This window comes from Athene noctua, chromosome 14 (assembly GCF_965140245.1).
Source record: "Athene noctua chromosome 14, bAthNoc1.hap1.1, whole genome shotgun sequence".
NCBI classification, from domain to species: domain Eukaryota; kingdom Metazoa; phylum Chordata; class Aves; order Strigiformes; family Strigidae; genus Athene; species Athene noctua.
The window spans coordinates 16,221,577-16,244,091 of NC_134050.1; the positions used below are offsets into that span (position 1 = coordinate 16,221,577).

General features: G+C 49.0%; 1 protein-coding gene across 1 annotated transcript in view; it reads left to right on the top strand.

Moving 5' to 3' along the window:
- Positions 1-2,173: 2,173 nt before the first annotated feature.
- Positions 2,174-22,515, top strand: part of TMEM86A (transmembrane protein 86A) — a 29,669-nt gene continuing 9,327 nt past the window's right edge. The window contains exons 1-2 of the mRNA XM_074918103.1: positions 2,174-2,277; positions 20,499-20,763. Coding sequence (XP_074774204.1) covers positions 2,257-2,277; positions 20,499-20,763 — 286 coding nt within the window. The 5' untranslated portion in view covers positions 2,174-2,256. The remainder of the gene's footprint in view (positions 2,278-20,498; positions 20,764-22,515) is intronic.

Consider the following 22,515-nt stretch of genomic DNA (forward strand, 5'->3'; position numbering starts at 1 on the left):
ATATTGAATTAGAGAAAAAGAAAGAATGCAAAGCTGCATCCATCCTACTATCTTCTCCCACTTTTGGAGCAGCAGAGACAATACCAGAATGCAAACCTAACCAAAATGACCCTACCCATTGCACTGCCTGCCTCGTGATTTAAAGGGCAGGATAAGCAGATGAAGAGTTTGGCTAAGGACCAAGGAGCAGATTTTTTTTTTTTTTTTTTTTAGGTATTTAAATGCCAAGACATAATCAAGCTCCCAGGAGGATTTTCAAAAGCACTTAGGAATACAAGTTCTGAGAGTCTATTGGTCCTTCTGAAAATCCTGTATAGTATCAAATTAACTGCATCCTCGGATATCTAAATACCTCTGTTTCCTTGTGCTGCTTCTGCTAGGGACTGTCCCCCTTCATTTCAGATGGGTAAAGCCTTTATTGTGAAAAGCTGTGAAATTTCTTCCCATTCTCTCATTCACCTAGCTACCCAAAAAAAAAGGATAAATCTTATCCTTCTCTTCTTGCTTAACAACTACATTATTGCCCTATGAACTATTTTAATTGAAACTGTAAGAACAGCGCAGGTCTTTGCTGCACAGTTTGCTTTGGTCTGATTGAGGTTTCCTTGCCACAGATTTCACTGCAATGCCTCTCTGATCTGATCGTGCAGATTTGCAGTTTCTTTTTTTGGGTAGAAATCCCTCTCTGATTGGTAAATGATGCAGAGGTTTGCAGCGTCCATCCTGGCCCCATCGGATGGTGATGGGCCAAATGCTGCCCTCTCTCTATTTACACATCTCTTGATATAACTCGGGTTGCTTGTGTAGGATCTTGGGACTGCTGTTTGTATACATTTTGTCCTCAGAAACACGATACCAATCTATTGCACAAAGACTGCAAAAGAATTGCAGAGATTATTTTTTTTTTACTTTAGAGAAGAAAATGTTCCGTTGATGTGATAAATACTGAACGTGACTTTTGCTCAGGCTGCAAATAGCAGATTACTTAATCATCTGCTATTTAAGTACCTGTTTGTTTTGTTATGAAGTGAAACTTTTGAGCAAGATCATATTACGCGTAAAGTGGCTTCCTGCATCCTTAAATATTAATCCTCAAGTAAAACCAGGTTGAAGGTAGTCCCAGGGTCAGGGTAATAAGCCTGAGCTGCCGCGTCCCACTCTCTAGTATCCCCCATTACACGTTCCTCACCCTGTCTTCGTGCCAACACTAACGTTTTTGCAGCCTCTGGATGACCTCGGCAGGAGGAATGGGGATGGGGAGGTGAGCTGGGAGCCCGGGGGGGGCACAGCGGCCCTCAGCAGGCGCTGGGAGCAGGGCCAGGGCCAGCGGCTGCCCAGCACCTGCGGGTCTTAATTAAGATGGAGGCGATGGAAGGTGTTAAGGGGGCAGCTGCGAACTGAGGGAAGGGCCTGGGAAGGGCAAAATGGGGAAGCGGGAGGCGGTGAGGAGGCAGCGTGAGCGGAAAGGGTGGAAGGGTACGGGGGGGCTGCGCAAGGGAGGGCAGGAGCGGGAGAGCGGCGGGCGGCACGGCACGGGAAGGCAAAGGCTGGGGCTGGGCGGGCACGGGCCGGCGGCCAGGCCTGCCGGGGGGACCCCGGGAAGAGCGAGGGGTGCGGGTGTGCTGGCCCCCCCCGCCCCGTGCCTGGCACCGGCCGCTCCGGGCGGTGCCAGGCAAAGGACGCGGGATCGGCCTGTCCGGGACCGGCCGCCGGGGCGCTGCCGGCGCGGGGCGCTTCCCGAGGGGCGGGCGGCAGCCCCGGCCGCTGGCACCCCCCGGCACGCAGGGAAGCCCTTTCGCACAACGGGCCGGCGCGTTTCTCGGCCGGGAGCGAGCGGCCAGAGCCCGCTCGCGGGAGGGAGCCCCGCCGCCTGTCACCGGGCCCGGCAACGGGCTGCGACCGCGGCTCGCAAGAACCGGCGCGACCGCGGCGCCGCCCCCGGGGAGGGGACGCGACGCAGGACCCGGCGCTGCCGGGCGGGCGCCTCGGCGGGAGGGAGACGGCGCCGCCGAGGGCCGGGCGAGCCGCGCTCCCGCCCGGCAGCGGGCACGGGGTGCGCCTGCCCGCCCCGGGGGCGGGGCCGCGGCCGCCCCCTCCCTCTCCCCGCAGCGCATTCGCCGCGGGGGCCCCCTCGTCGGTGACGTCACCGGTGTCTAAAAAAGCGCCCCGGCAGGCAGGCGGGCGGGCCGGCAGGGCGGGCAGCGGGCCGGCGGCAGCAGCGGCGCTAGCGGCAGCAGCAGGACGCGCCCCGCCGACATGGTGTCCCCCGTCACCGTGGTGAGTGCGGGCCGCGCGCCGGGCGGGGGGAGCGGGACCCGCGCCCCCTCCCACGGCCGCCCGTCAGGCCGCCCCCCCTCCCTTCTTCCCCCCCCCCCCCCCGCCGCTGCCCCCCGGGGCGTGAGGCAGCGGCCGTTGGCGGAGCCCCCCGCCGGTGCCGGCGCGCCAGGCGCCGCTCCCGCGGTCGCGCCGGCCCGGGTGCCGCTGCCGCTCGTCCTCCTCCTGTCATCTGTGCTGTGGAACACCATCTCGCACCTCCGCTGCCCGTAGAACGCACCCGCTCGGCGCGGAGCCGCTCCAGCTGCCCCGGCCTTGCGCCGCGGCAGCATCCTCCTGCCCCCGCAGCCTCCCCGCCCTCGCAGCCGGCCCTGCCCAGCTGTGCTGCCCAGGTGACGGCCTGGGCTGAGGCTTGTGTCGGCCACCGCGTCGGGCAGACCTTTCCCTAGGCTGGGCGACCTCCCACTGAGACCTTGTCGCCCCCGAGATGCCCGTCTGGCACTTCTACCTTCTTAACGACGTGAGGCGGGGATGGTGTCTCCTGCCTGTCTCATGGGGGAGTCACGATGCTTAATTACCGTAACCGGCAATCAGGCAGCGCCTCAGGGCCGTCCAGTGACAGCATGTAGCAGGTGACGCGTGTAGCAGCGCAGCTGGAGTGATGGAGCAAACCTGGGAACTGAAGTAGCCGCGGCTCCCGCCAGCGATGCCAGGTCCTGGCCCTGCGGGTGAAGGGAGGGCGTTTCTGTGCCGAAAGAAGTCGAAATGCTTTCAGCCAGAACAGCAGAGAAGCTGTGTGCTATTAGACACGGTGCTTTGCATATTCCTCTTTCTAGAAAAGAGGGATTTGTCGGAGTACACCTGCAGGCTAATGCGTGCTGTAAGAATAGCTGCCTGTTGGTCAGAAAGTTGCCTGGTGCTTCGCTGCGGCACTGAACACCCATTGCTGATATCCTGGTTCCCTGTGGATCTGTTATCATCCTGTTTTGAAATATTTTGGTTAACGGCCAGTCCATTGCGTTCTCTCTCACAGGTAGAAATCCCATCCTTTCCTTGTTCTTAACTCACAAAGCCAGGGTTCAAAACTTTTAAATTGCTTTGCCAGTTCTGCACAGCAGCTTGTATTGTCTGGTACTTAGATGAATTTTCCCCCAGTTATTAACATGTACCTGGTAAGTTCATCAGCAGCCTGGGGGTGACTTTTATCTTCAGAGACAGAGGGAAGTAGCTCGTAAATTATACCATTGTAGTGCCAAACCCTTTTGTTTGTTTTGTTTGGGTTTTTTTTTAAGCTAAAATCATCCTTAAGTAATACTTTTGGTTACGGTGAATTGTGTACATGTACCTTGGAAGTAAAACCTTATGCTGAGACAATAGTGGAATGGCTCAAAACCTGGCAGTTTGTTTCACAATTCACAGGACGCAGTACTTGGCCATTAAGGCCAGTGAATCAGGGTGGTCTTGCAGAGTATATTTCAACCAAGCTTTGAGAAGAGGCAAATGACTAAAGCACCAGTATGTGCTGGGGAGAGTTCAGACCAGAAGGCTTTACTTACACTGGAAATCACACTTTAGGAAGGTAACCTGGGAAGGAAAGTGGAAAAAAAACCCCTGCTTTCTTCACTTGCCCTTTTGACATGTAACAAAGCACACTTCTGCTCTGGCTTCATCCCTGACATACTGACTCTTTGCTTCACCAAAGGCAACTAATGCAGGTGTGAAGCTGCGGAGAGCTGGAGGGACGATGAGACCGGGAGCCGCGACCAGAGCTGTTTGCGGTGGCTGTAGAGGTGGGAGAGGAGGGCACCTGATCCTCCAAAGAGCTCATAAAAAAAAGAGCTGCAAGCCTTCAGTCTGTTAAGGAGCAGACGCATCACCTTCAGTGGGTTTTCACATCGCTGTCTCCCTGAAGGATCGCGCTGTGCTTGCTGCTCCTGCCTCAGCTGTGCCGTGGCCTGCCAAGGGCAGGCTGGAATGGGAGTGTGGCAGGGTCCTTGCCCAGCTGCCAGCTGGAGCTGTGTGGGGGTGAGGAGCAGGGTGGCTGTAGAGCTGACGGGGCTCCCTCTGGCAAGTTGCTTGCTGAAGGGGACAGTGGTTGGCAGTCGGTCTGGCCACAGCCAGGGCTACCCTTGGGGCCCAGGCCCTAGCTCTGTACTGCGCTGCCTTCTGCTGCAGATAGACCAGGTGTTTGCAGCCAGCATGGCTATGGCTGCTATGACACGATGGCAATGCTTTCTGTGGGGGCAGCACCTGAGGCATAATCAAATTAACCAGAGGAAGTGATTTGTCTACAGTGTATGTCCTCTCCCAGTACACTGCAGCATCAGCCTCCATGGGGAGGACGCTAGAAGAGCACAGCCGAGAGTGACATGATTTTGCTTCCCATTTTCGAAGCAATTAGTACATAACTGCAGCAGATGGCCTTGACTACTTGCATGCAACCTGGTCTCCTGTGTCTCCTCGTCTACTTCTTTGGGACACTCTTGTAACAAGAGTGAGAAACCCTGAGCTGCAGGTCTGCTGTACAACTGATAGCTGGAAGAAACCACGCAAGGAGGCACAGACCACGGAGAGGAAGCTAGGGAGTAGACAGCAGCTAGGACTGCTTGTTCGCCCTGGCTGCCAGGTGTGCATCATGGCCCGGGCGGTTGGCATGCATTGTGCAAAGCTAGCCAAGCTGTTATCTCTGATGCTGCACAGTTCAGATCTGCTGGGGGGGGGGGGGATGCCCACAAATAAACGAGTCTGTGGCCAAAGTACCTTTTAACATATTGTGCCAGGTCCTCAGCAGGGATAAAGTTTTTGGGTCCTGCTGATGCCAAAGTCTAGACTTGCATGGTGCTGGGCTGTGGCAGAGAAGATGCATTTGTCTGCCAGTCCTGTTCCAGCTGGTGAGCAATGCTCACTCTGTTGGAAGTCACCTTGGAGGGAAGCTTTCACTGCTTACTCTGCTAGGCAAGAGTAATTCTTGATACTGCTCTGATTAAGAGCTGTTTCTTCTGCATAAAGCTGTGTAGGCTGAGAGCCTGTGGTTGGAGAGCAGTATTAATAAAAGACACATTTGCTTCGTGGATATGTGAGGTTTAATTCCCTTCATGTTCAGTCATCGCTGGTCCCATCTTAATAAAAGTAATTTTTGAGATTACCTCGTTAGTGATTTTTGTCCTGTTGGGTTGGGTTTTTTATCACTATTGGTTAAGCAGTTTTTAGTGTGAACCTGTGGGAGGTAAGGACCTTGCCCTAAGGACCTTCCTGCCCAGCAGACACCATGATTGCCAGAACCACAAGTGTGCAGATGAGCCTGGAGACACGAAGTCATTCTGCCATTTACATAATGCTCCTTCCTCAAAGGGACCCTATTTTACCCCTAAAGTTAGGGCTAAACTTAATTTAGGGCTTCACACCACCTTGAGGAGAACAGGGCATGGGAAATAAAAAGCCATTGACTGGCTGAGAATCGGTCTCCTTTGGGGGGCAGTTATAGATGGTATTGGTGTGTCTCTGAGTAAGGTGAGCTAAAGGGCTCTCATCCCTACAATATCCCCTCTGCACCTGACTTTTACTTGGCCTAGCACAGTCCTGTGTGTGGAAGGGAGATGAAACTCTGTAATTGGGATGGATTTTTGCCCAGAAAGTGTATTTTAACCGTTCTCATCCTTTCCCTTTTGTCCTCTGATGTACTTGCATCTTTAAACAGGGGTAGCTGGGTTGGGCAGAATATGTTGTTTTGGCTGCATCAGGCAAGTCGGGCCCTCAGCCCGTCCCCCCTAGGTCGGAAGCAGCCAGCAGCTCTTCTGGCAGCCCTTGTTCACCCCCTGTGTAGATGCAGGATGTCACTTGGGGGGAGTTTAAAGGTGACTTACAAAAACTGGGTAAAAAACCAGAAAGGTATGATCTGGAAAGGCATTCATCAGTAACAGATACTGAATAGAGCTGAAGAATTGGGTGTGTATCGTTTGAGATTCTGAAGAGGGGACAAACCACACCGATCCAGATGAATATAGAAACCTGATGTAAATCATGTTGCTTAGAGACTCTGTGATATGAGCAATTGTAGCAGTAGTAGGTCTAAGCATAGTTCCAAAGGTTTATTATTAGAAAGCGTTCTCCATAATCCTCAAACTGCTGTTGAAACAGGAAAGCTAGATCACACTTTGAACTGTTTCAGCCTTTGCTTCTTAAATAGAGGATGTATTCTTTCTGCATTAATGAATGAAATGTTAGCAACCATCTAAGTCAGAAGTAAGTCTTATGGTAGAGAGGTTAAATTTACTTGTTCTCTTTGCTTATATGCAACATTTGTGCTTTCATTGTAATTTTCCCCATTACGTAAATACATCATAAATTGTGATTTTATTATGCAGGAGCCTTGTAAACATGCACATTTATATACCACATCTATATGGCAATTTAAATGAATTGTAGAAAAGATTTCTAAACATCTGAGCTCAGTGAAGTGAAGGAGGGAATCATCACCTTAGGTAAGTTTGGCAGGATCTTAGTAACATTTATGTCAGTCACAGCTTTTGGAAGAAGCCTAAAAGCTTTGGTCATACTGAGCAAAAACCTGTGCTGCTTATGCCAGCTAGAGCCCAGGCATAGTGTTACATGCCACGTTTTATTTTTTCAGACTGAACTTGCACATTCTTGCTATGACACTGACATTCTTTGCTGTAGCTGTTGCTGTGAGAGGGTGGGCTTAAATATGGGTAACTGAAATTGGAGGCTAGAAAGTGCTGGCTTCTCTCATGCCCTTCCTAGTCCCAGTGTGGTTGCATTAAGCAGTTAGTGACAATCGCTGCTGCAGGCAGTGCTGTAGATTAAAGGCTTCATTAACTCAAGTATATCACTCAAGTCACATGCGTCTGTTGTTCAAAGTGTGCTTTGCGCATTAAGATTATGGGTCCAGTTCAGAAGCCTGCACATAATTCCTCTGAATGGGCAGAGATATATTTCTTCTGTTCTCTTGTTCAAGTATCTATATCCAAAATACACTGAGTGCGACAGAAGAGCCAAAGTTATCTTTTCTCTGTGGGTAACTGCAGAATACTGAGGAAATAATCACTCCAGTGAAATTAGACTCTTAGAAAAAGATGGCATCTGGAACCTGTCTTCTGCTAGCATGTGGAAACTCTTGAACAGGGAAAAGATTATTGGTTATGTAACTCCCTTCCCTCCCAGAGGCCTAAGTGGCTATTATATTGACACAATTTTTTCTACTGCCCTTCATGTCACACAGTGCCCAATAGATTTATCACTCCGGTAGAGATGGAGGTTTTGCTTACTGCAGCATGTCCAGAATGAAGGTGATGGTTATTGCTTCTTCTAGCCTGCTTGTGCTCTTCCTACATCCATTTCTGATATGCCATAATCTAAATAGCATTTAAGCTGATGATGGGTTTCTGTATGACAAGCGTGTCAGTCAAGAGCATCCCTCCATGTAATGCTGAATGTGAACAAGTATCCAGGTGACATGGAGCAGAAAACTGTGTCTGGGGAGGTTAGATGCCCCCAGAGCTGAAAGGCTGTAGATGGGTTGGTCGAGAGCTTTCCTGGAAGATTTCAAGCATGTTGGGGTGGGAAGGATTTCAGACACCTGCAGAGAGCCCAGGGGCTCGCACCAAAGCCTCTGACCCAGAATTGCACAGGGCTCCAGTTTCTCTCTCGGTAAGTGCAACTTGTGTCTCTTCTTGAGTTAATTTAATGTTGTGGGCTGACTCTTGTGTTGCAAATCTGCCTGTTAATGAGGACGATGGCTGTTTTGATTCACCTTGTTGTGAGCTTATGGAAATGCCTTGTTTCTACCAGCAGGCTACACCTTCTCCCAAAAAAGAATTCCTCTAGATTACTGCAAAACAGGTACTTTCCAAGACAGAGTGGAGAGGAGACAATCCATGTTACTGAATTGGCCTTGGGACTTTTGTCAAGTTTCGATGGTGAAGTTTCATTTCATGCCCCTCACCAGACACCAGCTTTGGAAACAGATACGGCACCAGTTGTTATTTCCAAATATGTATCAAAATGAGTGCATTTCTGCTGGCTGCAATTAGCCTCTGATTGTATTGTTGCTTGAGATTGAGTGTAAGATTGACATTAAGCCCGCTGCATGTTTTTCGGCACATAATAGACACACCAGGCAGATCCTCAGCCTTACGCGAGTCATTTTGTCTCACACAGCTTCAGCAGAACTGGGCTTGTGCCAGCTGAGACCATAGCTTGGCTGCCATAACCCTATCTGCTTGTGTCTTTGGGTTTTGTTACAGCATAAATCAGAGCCAGACAGGGTGCTTGGATAGCAGTCCTGCCTTGTGCTCTGTTGCACGAGGAACTAGGCAAGTTGTATGGCTTCTCCCTGCAACCCGTATATAAAAGGAGCGTGATGACAAGTTTATCACTTAATTGATGTTTGTGAAGTTTCCACTTGGCTAATGTCCCATGCATCTGTGCATGCATCTACATGCTAACGTTTTGTTGCACCCTCAATAAAAAGGGCATTACACTGGTAAGCAGCTGCATGCTCATTTGTGAGCATGGTCTGCGTTTGTATATGCAGCCTGAATACAGCAGGGGTTTTGCAAATGAAACTCTTGATCTATCAGTGTGAATCCTGGGAGTCTGTGGGTTAGAGTCTGTGCAGGTTAGTGTTTGCACCTTCCCACTCCACATCTGTTGGCTGGGAAATCCAGTTTATCTTCATGTGATTTGTGTCTGATACTGGCTTGCCTAGGTCACAACATCTTGGCACAAGGATAGGGATTGGAAATAAAAAACTGTGACTCCACTGTCATACTTTGACCTTCCATCCTCCTGTCTCTTAAAGCCTATTGGTTTCATGATAACATGGGGAGAGCTGCTGCTTTTTCATAAGGTACCTTATGAAAGTAAGGATTGGCACCTCTCTAAATACACATCTTTACGGGGGTACATTGCTATTTTTGCCTCTTAATTTTCTTTAACATCAGTGTTTTGCAAGCTTTCAGCCTGCAGGACATGATACACAGGTAGAGTTTTTAATTCAGCTTTCCATTAGGCACAAGACAAGCTGAACTGTCCCTCCACGGTTTCCCAGCACAGCCCTGTTTGCTTTTGCCAGACTTGGCTGATCTTATTGCAGCCCCTTGTGAGGATTTGTACAGCGTGAGTCTCTTGCGTAGAGCTGCCAGCTTTCCCAGCCACTGGGAGCCTTCCCCTCCTCTCTCAGTTCTGCTTTCCCGTTGCTTTTGCAAAAGCCTTACCTGCCAGGTGTGCACGAATCTGGTGTGAGCCAGAAAGCTGAGCTGCAGAAGTCTCTTTTGGGTGCTGGTGGTGGTTTCACCCTTGGCACATTTTTGGGAATGGCTGGTAGGGCTGGTATAGCCTGTCATGTGTCACCTGCCTTCTCTGCTACACTAATGGCTCTTCGACTGTTACTGTGAAGGGCTGTGACAGCACCAGTGCCTGCAACACTCTCCAGACCTGCTTTAATTCCCCACAGGTTGTAGGTAAAATGAGGTCTTCTCAGCTGAAGAAGCTGCTTTTGGATGGAAGGGTCTCCCTCCCAGAGTTCAATCCCTACTGGCAAAGCAGCGTGTGGCAGGGTAGAGCTTTGCCAAGGGCCTGTTTCCCCTGAGCACCCATTCTTCCATGCATCCCCTCTTGCTGTGGCCAAACCCTCCAACAAGTACATCAGTGTTGCAGTGGGTTGTGGGGTGCAAATAAAGCTGGAAGTGGGAGGGCGAAGGCAAAAAATGGATTTCAGCCCTGGGTACAAAACGCTCTGTGTGCAGACCCCTCATTGCTGTTACCTAGAAGCTCAGCCTGCCCTTGGTGCTGACAAAGAAAGAACTGACAGTTCTCCCTGGGACATTTTATTCTGGGTCTGCACCCATCTCAGAGAGACTGGAGAGAGGCCCCAGTCTTGCCACAGAGCTTGTGGGCAGATGTCAGTATGTGGCACTTGTCTGCAGCAATGGGCCTTGCAAGGGGGTGCTGCTTTCTGCTGTGCCCCTGTGCCCCACAGCCCGCAGGACTGCCCCAGCCCTCCAAGGTAATGCTTATAGCAACATGAAACCTAACACTACTTTTTCCTGGGTAACAGAAATCTGCATTCTCTTTCACAGGAGAGTGTGATATAAATAATGACAAGTCTCCTGAGAACGTGTGCTTGTAGCCTGGAAACCATCCCCAGGATGAGTTGCGGAGACTTTTCCATAAGCAGTAGAAATTTTTTATGTGGATTCCAGTGTGACAAGCCAAATAATTGCCCCTTGCCATGATGAGGGGAATTGCCTGGGACAGCCACCGACTGTGTGTCCCGGGGCGCTGGCTGGCTCCTGAAGCTCCCCATGGCTTCACAGCATCTCCCTGCGGTCCTGAGCAGCAGGAGGGGACACAGACCCCCCTGACCTCGCTCGCCCAGGAGGGGTGCCATGCCCTTGTGGTGGCACTGCAGCTCTGTTGAGCAAAATGAAAAGGCAGATCCACTGTGGTACAGGTTTTTAAACATCTGCAAGGGTTTTTTTTATGAGTGTTACAGCAAAGGACATGTTTGGAGAGGTTTACTTTCTGCTACACAGAAGGAAGATCTGGAATCCCAGGAGGGAAAAACAATCTTTGCTCTGAAATAAGATGCTGGCAGTCAAATGCTATTTTTTTGCTTTCATTTTTGAGAACCAGTGGACTGTGCTGAAAACATTTGTCTGTGACGGGTCCTTCAGCCCTGCAGAAACATTTGAATTCTTGACTGGTTTAACATTGTTGGCCACTGGTAATGGTACGCTACTGACTGCACTCAGAAGGCAATCTCCAGAACTGCTGACAGCTATAGGATTGCTACAGGTGTGGAGTCAGTTATTACCACTGCAGGTTAAAAAAAGGTTGTTAAAATAGCCCTGCTTGTGGTCCTGTGCCAGTCTGGTAGACAGGACAGATGATGCTTGCTAATGGAAAAAAGCAAACCCAACCCAAACCCTTTAGCAAAACAACACATCCAAGCAGAGTCTTCAGTTCAGGGTGAAACGTGTTTGTCCGTAATTTGATTTTTATGAGTTGCTAAATAAAGGCTTTGCCATCTTGAAGGCTTCCCTGAGGCCCTAGGAAGCCAAGGGCAGATACCCGAGCAAATGCATTGGCTGATGTAGCGGTATCTCACTGTGCCTGGTGTCAGGGCTCCCTGCTGATAACAGTCAGTCCTGCACAGAGGAGGCAGGCCCCGGACATGGTGCTGCACAGCTTGTTGACCACAGTTAGCCGAGCTAACCCAATTTCTTCTGTTTGGTAAAGGAGATGCCTTTTTGGATGTTACAATTTCCTTAATTGCTGGAGTGAACACTGTGGTCCAGTGTCTCAAGATAGCTTTGGGCAATGTCGTGGTTAAAAAGCCAAGAAGCAGGAGGGGGCTTCTGATGCAACACGTGGCACAGGCAGTGCCCTGGTGCAGTGGGGATTATTTCCTTAGCTCCACAAGTACCTGCCCCTGGGCTGTTATAGGACCAGTCCCTCACATTTCTAAGGCCTCCTGCAGCAATCTGTTGCAGGCAATACTGCAGTTTCCTCTTTGTGGCTTTCCCCCACACTATTTTATGTCCCAGGCGCACGCAGATGCGTTTTTTAACTCATGGTTATAGCCAGCAGAGAGCTGCAATGTTCAAGAGCTCCCAGGTCACATTGGCTGCTGACCCAAACTGGCCTCATCAGCTCCGTCAGCGTGGTTGGGGTGATTCTCAGCACCCAGTGTTTTTTAATTTCTTCATTAAACAACTGAAGACGAGACAAGACTGCTGTTGCGTTTGTTTTGCAGCTTTGCTAACATGGGCTTTTCTGTATTTCTATGTGAGTGGCAGTTTGGCCTTAACCTGGGAAGGGGCAGACGTGAAGGCTGCCTGCCACCTTTGTTTCTTACTGCTCGTTTCCCTCCCTGACCACTGCACAGGGATTCATGGTTGTAGCTATTTTGCTGTCCTCTGGAGAATGCCTGTCTTTTCTACCTTCTTGAGCCATTTATTTACATATCCTTCATACGTTGCATGTTCAGTTCAGTTTCTTCTAAAACCTATCCTAGACAATCCCCTTCAGACATTTACTCCCATACAACAGACAATGGGGAGTTTTGGTGGTGGATCACTGCATGGCGAACATAAAGCATGGGGCAGTGTCTGCCCCTAGAGACAGACAGCAGCCTGTGGTGGAGAAGTCGCACTCGGAGAGCAAACATCGGGAAGGGACCTTTGCAACAGCCACGTCTGCAATCTCACATCGCTGGCGTTTCCACGGCACGAGGAGCCTGGCTCATGTGCTCCCCAGCCAGCTTGCTACAAAAAGTCCCGTTCTTGATGCTGGCCTGGCGCTGCTCCTGGGTGGCCATGCCGTGCCCTGCTGGGTGGCCATGCTGTGCCCCGCTGGATGGCCATGCCGTGCCCCGCTGGGTGGCCATGCCGTGCCCTGCTGGGTGGCCATGCTGTGCCCTGCTGGGTGGCCATGCCGTGCCCCGCTGGGTGGCCATGCCGTGCCCTGCTGGGTGGCCATGCTGTGCCCCGCTGGGTGGCCATGCCGTGCCCCGCTGGGTGGCCATGCCGTGCCCCGCTGGGTGGCCATGCTTTGCCCTGCTGGGTGGCCATGCCGTGCCCAGGCGTGCCGCAGGGCCGGCAGCGGTGGTCTCCCCTGGGTGAGCCTGCTGCTGCAGCAAACACTGCCCTGCTGCCAGGTGGCTGTGGGGAACCTGCTGCTCCAAATTTCCTCCCTTCTTTCTGCATGTGGGGGGGAAGACACTTGTCTGGAAGATTATAACCTCATGCCGATAGGTTTTCGTCCCTGTCACGGTTAATATGGAGATTGGGTTGAATGTTGATGTGACTGAGAGTTGGGCAGGATTTTGGCTTGGAAATGATAAACTTTTTGTTGCGGTTCTCATTTCTGCGTGCAGCTGTGTGTGGAGCAGCCCAGCCCTGCACAGGGGCCCTCATTCGATGCCAGTTTTATTAATCCTTACCCACTGCCTGCTCCCCTGTGCCTCCATCAAAAGGTGATTTTTCTGATGCCAAGAACTTGTGCAGCAATATATCTGAGTTTACCACCCAAGGACTGTGAGGGCCCATGCCAAAATTTTAATTGTATTTTTCTGGCAAATAGCCATAGCTTGGTCTTAAGAAAAAGAAGTCAAGCTCTCAACTGTGTGTCAGTCTGCTGTGGAACAAAGCTGGGAAATGGGGCTGGAGCTTACTTGGCTTAATTGCGGGGAGGAAGAGAGTACCCAGGCTGCTGAGGTAGAGGGAGGGATGAGAGAAGCCAACAAATCAGCCCTGTTTTGCAGGAGGAGTTGAAGAGACCCTGTGGGTGGAATAGCTGCCTTGGATCCACAGCTCCTGCCACATGTGGCTGAGCTGGGAGGACGGTCCTTTTGCAGGTGGGAAGAGTTCAGGCCGAGCCCTGTTATTCTGGCTTGTACTGAATGATGAAGGCTTTTCCTGTCTGACAAAACCGTGATTTTTTAATCATTTGCGAACAGATGTGGCTGGACAGCCAAGCACAAGATGAGTTTCACTGCATTACCCTTGTTGGAGAAATGGAGGCCCTGAATTATGCTGGGGAGTGCTAATAGCTGCAATAAAGCACCACAAGACCTGGCAAAACTCACTGCATTGAAGAAGACAGAGGATTATCATCACACACATTCTGCCAAAGGCAAATCATGTACCATCTTCTTTGTGATTTATGATAGCTATTTTACAATTCCATTTCAGATGGAGCCTCTACGATCTTGCCTTAACTTGAGGGGAGGAGGTTTATCTATCACCCTGAATTTCCTGCAGCATGTGGAGCCTGTTCAGGAGCCATCTACCTTGGATGCGTGGCCCATGGCATCTCCAACACAAACATAAACCCTCTTATTAATTGCACAAATATGTTGCACAGTATTTCAGGCAGGTTGATTGGCTGGTTCAGTAACTCTTCCCCACACTCCTTAAACAAGAACTTTTCCTCAGAATTTTATTCAGGAACAGCTTAGGGCATTTACGAGCCAGAACTTTCCTTGACAAAAGACAGTCGGTTCTCCCCCAGGAGCATGTTTGCTCCTGCAGGAGAGCAGAGCTGGAGAACAGAGTTGGAGGTGAAGCATTTTGCACTCACCTGCATTCACTAGAGCATACCGGTTAGGGCTGTCCCAGCCAGCCCTAATATTTCAGCAACCCTCTGGAGTGAAAAGCACCAGTTGGCTGGCCCTTTTACATCTCATCTGTCTTCTCCTCCCTCACCTCTGCAAGCCACCCAGGAGGGATGTGGAACTGAGCAGCCCAAGTGGCTGCTGGGTCCTTTGTTCTGTGGCCAGGCGAGGCCCATGCCAAGGCTGGTCTTGTGACAGCCCCTGTGTCCACCCAGGATAGAGGAGACGTAAGTGGTGAATTTGGGTACCAAACAGCTGAATCTGTCCTATTACACACACATCTGCTCCCCCGACAAAAACTTCCCTTTGATATCAGTTTCAGTGTGTACACGTTCAGAAGGCTTGATGTCACACCATCTAGGCAAAGGTGTGAACGTGCAAGCAAGCCCAGGAGGATGGAGGCTCTGCAGTCAGCTCATGCAGGTTCATGGCCAGGAATTGCCCAGCACTGCTGGGTTCTCCTTGGTTCAGCAAAAGCTGATGTGTCATTTCATTCAAGGGAATAATCGGCTGCCTCTGGCTGCAATCTGTGCACATGCAGGCTTCTTCTTATGGTCTACTAATTTTAGTTAAGCACAGAGATGGGTTTTCTGTAGGCTTAGGCTGATGGGGAAATTTTGCTGTTTCCCCATTGCTCCGTAGATGAGAGCCTGTTGCACGTACATTATACTTTGTCTTAACTTGTGGTCTATCCCCAGGCTGAAGCAGCTTTCCCTCTGCGACTCAAACTGCACAGAGGATTATTGGTGCCTTGCAAAGAGCCACATATTCTGGGGAATGAGAAACACGAGCCATGGGCTTGCCATAGCAGCATAATACATGGCAGCAAAGCCACATAAACATTTAGTGGAACACAACTGGGGATAAGAGCTATTGTCACAGTAGGGCAGAACCAAGGCAGGATCCATGATGCAGGATGCCAAAAGCCAGGAGAAACAGCTCAGCTGTGGATACACAAAATGGTACTTGGCTAGCCAAGGCTGCTGGGAGGGGTGGGTGCAGGACAATGGCCCAGCCTTTTTTTGGTCAGTGCGCACAGTCGTGCTCAAGTGTTGCTCAGTGGAATAGCTGGGGTCTTACTTTTAAAACACTTTTCCTGGAAAGCAGCATTTTACAGCCCAGCGGGCATGAGCCATATCCTCACAGCAGGTTGGCACACAGCTGGTGTCTGGAAGAGGCTGTATAATCATTTTCTGTACGGGCTGATTTAGGGGACTTGTGGAGAGAAGAGCATTATTTGATACTCCACATTGCTTCCTGGGACCAGTGTGAGGCTTAGGAACAGTGAACTTTGTCCAACTTTAGCATTTCAAAGCAACAAGCTTCTGACATTCTTCTGTACCTCAGGAGCCAGATGTGGCAGCTGGATCTTCTTCATCCCACTAGGGATGTAGATACAGACAACTGGCTCCAAAATCAGGGCACTGTCTTACAAATGTAGCCATTCCTCTGTGGATGCAGCTTATTCTGGGGTAGAGGAACTAGCTGTAACTTTTTCAGCTCTGTTATGTGCCTGCAGCAGTCAGAACAGGCCATCCATGCTGCTGAGGAGCAGCATAGATGTTCCCCAGGTCATACCCTGGAGTGAATATTGGTTTACACAGGGTGAATCATGAGCATCTCCTAGCACTGCATAGCAGGGAGGCGCAAGAAGAGATCATGCAGCAGGGACCCCTGCGCTCTTGGCGAGTCACCAATAACAAATTTGTGGATATAGCTTAGGAGCTGTTGTATGAAGCTTTTGGTCATCTTTGTATGCTACATCTTGTATTTTTGACACTGGGAACTTTTTGTCAGTCCTTATTGCCCAGAGTTACTTCTTCAGGTCTGCCACTTCTGTAACTGTGTTTCTTCTTCGGCTAGCCTGACCTCTCAACGTGTCTTACACCAACACCAAATCACAACATGGTTGGAATACTTGTGTGATAGTGTCATCTGTCACTGTTGAATAACAGCAACAAGGGAATGAGCAGTATTTCATACTGGGGCAGAATGAGAACAGACAAAACAAGAAGGGATACTGTAAACCTGTGAATACCTAGTAGGGGGGTGGGTATCAGCCCCGAGCCACCAGAGAGCTCCATGTAAAATACCATGTTCTGTTTGAAGATCACAGAATCACAGAATGGTTGAGGTTGGAAGGGATGTCTGGAGATCATCTGGTCCAAAATCTCTTGGTGAGAGCCAGGACACAACTTCCTCCTAGTCTGCCTAAGGCTTGGAGGGTTTCACTGGATTTGGTTGGATACAGATAATAAATTATACGTTCAGTGTAATTCCACAAATACAGAGATAGTGGCTCTATTAAACTAATTTTAAAAGACTCTAAGCAACTTAGTAGTCATAGCAGTTGAGAAAATGCCCTGAATTATGCACAGTATAGAAATTGAAAACTTGGAAATAATGCCTTGTCATTGTATTCAAGATGTTTTCTGTACTGCATTTCAGCACAGAGTAAAATAGCAGTGGAAGAAGAAATGAAGTGGGAAGAGAAATGCAATAGAATTTGTAACAAAAGCCCAGCTTAAAGCCATGTCAATCACATACCCGAGCAAAAAAGATCTGTTCACCTGCATTAAGTGCTTCCTTTTCCAACACCACAGCACAGCCCCATCTCACATTCCGGCTCTGAGACACAGGTGCAAAGGAGATGGGTGGTTTGATGCAATTTACCCTTGCAGCCAAGAAATAATGTTCCCTTCCCAGAGGTACAGGCAAGTCCAGTCATGGATCATGTGCTTGGCTTTCCTGAAGCCACAGCCTCCACTCGTGTTGGTACACAGTTTCCCCATACCAGCCTTGACTTGTTCTCCAGGTGGCAAGTGTCCAAACAGAGGGCCCAGTCTCACCCTCTGGTTACCTCAGTTTTTCCTGCGAGACTTCTCCCAAGTATTTCCAGTGCCACACCATCCCAGCAGGATGTGCTGCCCAGCCCTGGGCTGCGCAGGTACCTCTGTCTCAGCAGGTGGTGTCCCTCATGGGGCACTCATTTTGGTCAGAGCCGTGACAAGGGCTCCACTGAGCTGCAGCATTCAGCAATAGGCAAGGGCATGTTTCGAAAAAAACTCATTTGAAGTATACTGGTAGAAAAAGTGTAAAGAAATAAAGTGTTAATGAGCTTGTAGCCCTTCTAGATATATGAGGTTATTCTTACACAAGGACTCTTGTCACCCAAGGTTATGGGTGAGTAACTGAGACTGGAATCTCACCCCTTATGCCTAAAAAATTCCTTAATTATTATTATTAGGACAGAAATAATACAAACCATTATTTTAAAATAACGCTGGCTGGGCTTGGAAAATTCACATTCAAATAGTAAGAAATGGTGATTGTAAGTTTACCAAGCAAACAAGTGCATATCTTATAGCCAGTAAGGAAAGGTTCCTGGGGAAAATGACAAGTGTAATTAAAACCTGTCTTATCATGCATGCACACAGGGGAGGGCAAGCTGTGATTGTAATGGCAACTGCTCCTAGCAGGTGTTTTTCTTTTAATATGAGGTATTAAATAAAACTTCTTGAGTTTATTAACCCAAATACTCTCCTGTATGCTTCTGACAGTGCCTCTGTGATGTGTTGCAAACAAGGCTGAACTTTTGCCTTTAGAGGTACAAAACTACCTGCCTTAGCTGGGACTGTTACAGGGACCTGGAGCACTGTTGATGCTGCAGATTCTTTCACACTTCATAGCTCTGGAGGTTGATAGTTTTCCGTGCTGAAGATCTCAGGCTCACTGCGGTGTGGTGGGGTACTCCACAACTGCTGGGGGTGAGGAGGAAACCCTGCCAGAAGCACTGTCATCTGTTGCCTGCAACTGTGAGAAGATGAATGTGATCAACTGCATTTTTAATAAAAAAAGAGTCAGAAGGGGAGGAGGAAGACTTGGAGTTGAGCACTGGCTTTGCGTAGTCAGAGGCTGATGTGTCACTTCAGAAGGGCAAGGTGCTGGGTCTGAAGGAGGGGGGAGTTTGGCTCCACTCTTCCTCCTGCAATACTTCATAGTTCCCAGGCACCCCTAGTCCTGTGAAACTACATGGGCTTTTATAACTTTTCTTTCAAGTTCATTTGTTATTTGCTGCCAGAATTCTCCCAAGGAATGTAGACAAGAAGTGGTAAATGGTGATTAATTTAGACAACATAAGTAGAGGACTCATGATGGGCTCCCCATGTAATACAAGAAAGTCAACGTCTTGCTGATGTCCTTTTGTGAGTGAATTGTGAAGCCTGGTTGTTTAATGGAGTGTTTAAAAACTGTGTTGGTAATAGCCTATGAATAATGTATACAGGAATAATGAAATACCTTACTGCTAAGAAACTGCTGATATGCTGGGGAAATTTCCATCAGATGTGAGAACAATTTTGAAAGCACTGTCTTCTTGGGATGCCTTTTATTTATGGTCTTGCTGCTTCAGAGATTGCATTCCCTCTTTTAGATACTGCATGTGAAGATGCCCTCCACTGCCTCTGCCTCCGTCTTCCAGCTTCACCTGACTCCCTTTGCTTGTGTCTGTAACCGTTCCTGAATTTTGATGAATTTAGGCTTTATTAACTGAGCACCATAAGCACAGAGATATTTGCTGCGCAATCTTCAACCTGCCCCAAGGCACACTGCATCAAAGGAAGATGGATGCTGGTTTTGTGTCATGGCAATGTCCCATGATGCAGGAAGTAGAAGTATGGCCAAGTGATTTGGAAAAAAAGACCAATATTTCTTTTGCAGCTTTTTGGAGCATGGGATCCTTGCATGACATAAGCAACCTCAGAGTGTCACACATGGATGTTCAGGTTATGGTGGACTTTGCAGTGTGAAGCCAGCTCTCACGCCTCAGAATTTTTCCCCGTGTCCTCCTCCAGTGCATGAAGCTTCTGAGTGCTTTGGCCATGAGTAGTGGGAAGTTGTTGTGATATTAAGCAACTAAATTTTGCTTGACCAGAGAAGACTGAGAGTGAATCCCTGCTTGCAGGGGAGCTCTGGAGGTTGCATAGCCTTAGTTGCAGGAGGAAACAGGCCTTCTAGAAGACCTCAGGACATAGCTCAGGCAGGGACGTGAGACAATCACAGTCTCTTCCTTTTCTCCTTGTTTTAGCCCACAGCTGCACTCCAGGAGAAAATAAAATTGTAGCTTTGTTTCTCATACAGGGTTTTCCCCACCAGCACTAAAATGCAGAAGTATCACAGGAGTACAGGTGAACACAATATGTATCTTACCACTGCCCAGGTTGGTCTGAGCTAAGTGTGTGTTAAGAGAAGACTCAGCTTGTGGAGTCTGTAGCTCTGCGCCCTTCCCCTGCTGTGGCTTTGTTATGAGGAGCCTAGTGCACATGCTGCTTTGATGTGTCTGGATTTATACAGTAGAGCCCTGAGTCAAAACATTTCCTTCAATATAGGCAGTATATTCTTAGTGTAATGCTAGAACAAAGCAACACCTGATTGATGTTGATATTAGTCAGCTGAGGAAGTGACATCCTCGCCTGGGAGACTGATGTGATGGGTTTTGAAGTCATGTGGTGATGCCAGCAGCAAGCTCCAGGCATGAGGCTACAGGACAGGAGCGGAAATGGGTTAGAAGAGAGGTTGTATCCTTAGGTGACCTGCAACTGGCCAAGCAAGAGGATTTGCCAAAATGCAAGGGAAGATTTGCACTTTTATTGGCTTGTTTGCTGCTGAGCTATTCCTAGGGAGTGCAGTATTTTTGCAGCTACAGGAAGGGAGGTGTATAAAAGGGGTTAGTCTAAACATAAGATAGGTGGTAAAGACCACCAGAGGAGTTTGACTGATGGTCTAAATGTTTTCAGTAGAACAAATAAAGAGAAAAGGTATCTAAAACTTCCCCCATCATCACCACCCAAACCCCATCTTACCAGCCAGTAAGTATTTTCAGCAGAGCGGATCACAAAGGTCTAGGCTGAGGATCATGGTCAAGTTCAACTAGCCTTTCTCAGGGTACAAAATGCTGCTATATCTGATAGTATACATGAAAGAGCAGCTTTCAAAAGGAAGGAGACAGTTCTGTTATGCAGTTTATTCCACTGATGCTTCTGATGATCCTATTAATTTATCTTTTTTTAATGTTTGTTTCTTTTAGGTGAAGAGTGAAGGCCCCAAATTGGTGCCCTTCTTTAAAGCCACTTGTGTCTATTTTGTCCTCTGGCTGCCAACTTCCAGCCCCTCCTGGTTCAGTGCCCTCATCAAATGTCTGCCCATCTTCTGCCTATGGGTTTTCCTTCTGGCCCATGGAATTAACTTCTTAGTGTCACACCGGAGCGCCAGCCGCATCCTAGCGGGACTCATATTCTCGGCAGTGGGAGATGCCTTTCTCATCTGGCAGGAGCAGGGCTACTTCATTCATGGTGAGTGCAGTGTCAGTCCTAAAGGGATGCCACAGTGTCCAGCTGTTCATTGAGTAATGAGTTGCTGGGCCACATGTTTTGTTTATTCATGTACAGCGTCAGCCCTGGGCAGTGGGAAGCACTCATCCCTTGACTAAAATCCATCATGGTTAGAGGAGTCACACTGTGGATGAGTCTTTCTCTTGAGCTTGTCTTTGAGGTTAGAGAGGTAATTGGGGCAGGTTTGGTTTGCTGGCACATGCTTACAGCATCTCAGCTGGCTGGAGCTGGGAAGTTGGCATGGGCAGAAACCCTGGGGAAGAGAAGGAAATGATCATGGCACTCAGCAGCTCCCACAAAACTATGGGAATTATCTATCTCCTACTTCTCTGTAGGCAGATCCATCAGCCTTTCGCTACAAGGATCAGAAATAGGACACACGATGCAAAGGTCCTCAGTGGAGAACAGGTGGAGAGAACCTTTATGTTTTGATAGACAAGCCTGTAGCCTGGGGGAGGCTAGAAACCAAAGCATTAGAAATCGTGTCCTACTTGCAAGTTCATCAGTGTGAATCATGCAGCCTGTTGTACAAGTCATGTCTGTTTTGCAAGACACATAAATGATGGGGAATCAAAGACAAACCTTAGCACAATAGCCTGTCTTCTCTACAGAAAGATCCACACCTCTTAGAGCAAAACAAGCTTGTTTTATTTTGCTAGTTTGCAGACTACAACATAATGATTTAGATTAATCATTTAAAGCCACGTTGAACCTGCCTGCAGCAACACCCTTCCTGGCCTTGGACTGTCACAAGAAATCAGCAGCAATTGAGTCCTTCACTAAACTGACTGGTGGGGTTTCTGAAGTTAATTTAACCAGCACACGGATTTTGCTTAACACCCACCATTAACTGGCTGCTGTGACAGTCCCACTGGAAAATGTGATGAGACGAGGGAACTTTTCTAACTTGTGCTGTTGTCAGCTCTGAAAATCAAAGGCTTATTTTTTTTCCCCCTCTCATGAGGTCAGTATCTAGTTTTATTCTGGGATTCCCACAAGCCCTCATGAGAGGGAAGTGTGTGCAAATGCCAGACATGAAAGGCCAAATGCTCTGAATCTGGTTTTAATCCTGCTTCCCAGGAGCTTATCCCAATCTCATTAAAAGTTCATGTCAAAATTTTTACTGATTTTGGTGGGGCTTAGATTAGGCTCTGAGGATTGGATCTGTCTGGCTGAACCTTGGGCATGTTGCTGAGGAGCTCCAGCTTTCTCTCCCTCTGTGCTGAGTGTTGGCCTTCCCGCTGATGGGCCTCCTCCTAACAGGGGTACCCAGCTCAGTGCAGGTTGCCTCAGCCCAACTGCTTGTGCTTCTGTTTTGCTTCCTCAAGTTGCTCCTTGAGCTGTGGCTTGGAAAACATTCAAGGCCTGATTCTCACCATGACCGTTTTCATACATGGACTGTTCCAAATTCCGAGCTTTTCCATTCCCACGAAGCTGGGATGTCTCTGAGTTCCCTCTCCAAATTAACACTAGAGGAAGGTCAACCAGTTGCAGCAGCTCAGTATCTGCCTAACGTGTTTTAAACTGCAAATAAATTGGATTTTTGACCCTAGTCTCACAGCTGAGAATTGTTGCTTTGTGGATTTAGACACGTTTTTCTTCTTAAGGAGAAGAAAAGCTCTCTTGGAGCATTTTGAAAATCTCAGCCTTCATTCTGGCAGTCTCCTGCCTGCCTCAGTCCATGCTAATCCAAGCTACCATCTTCCTTAGTGA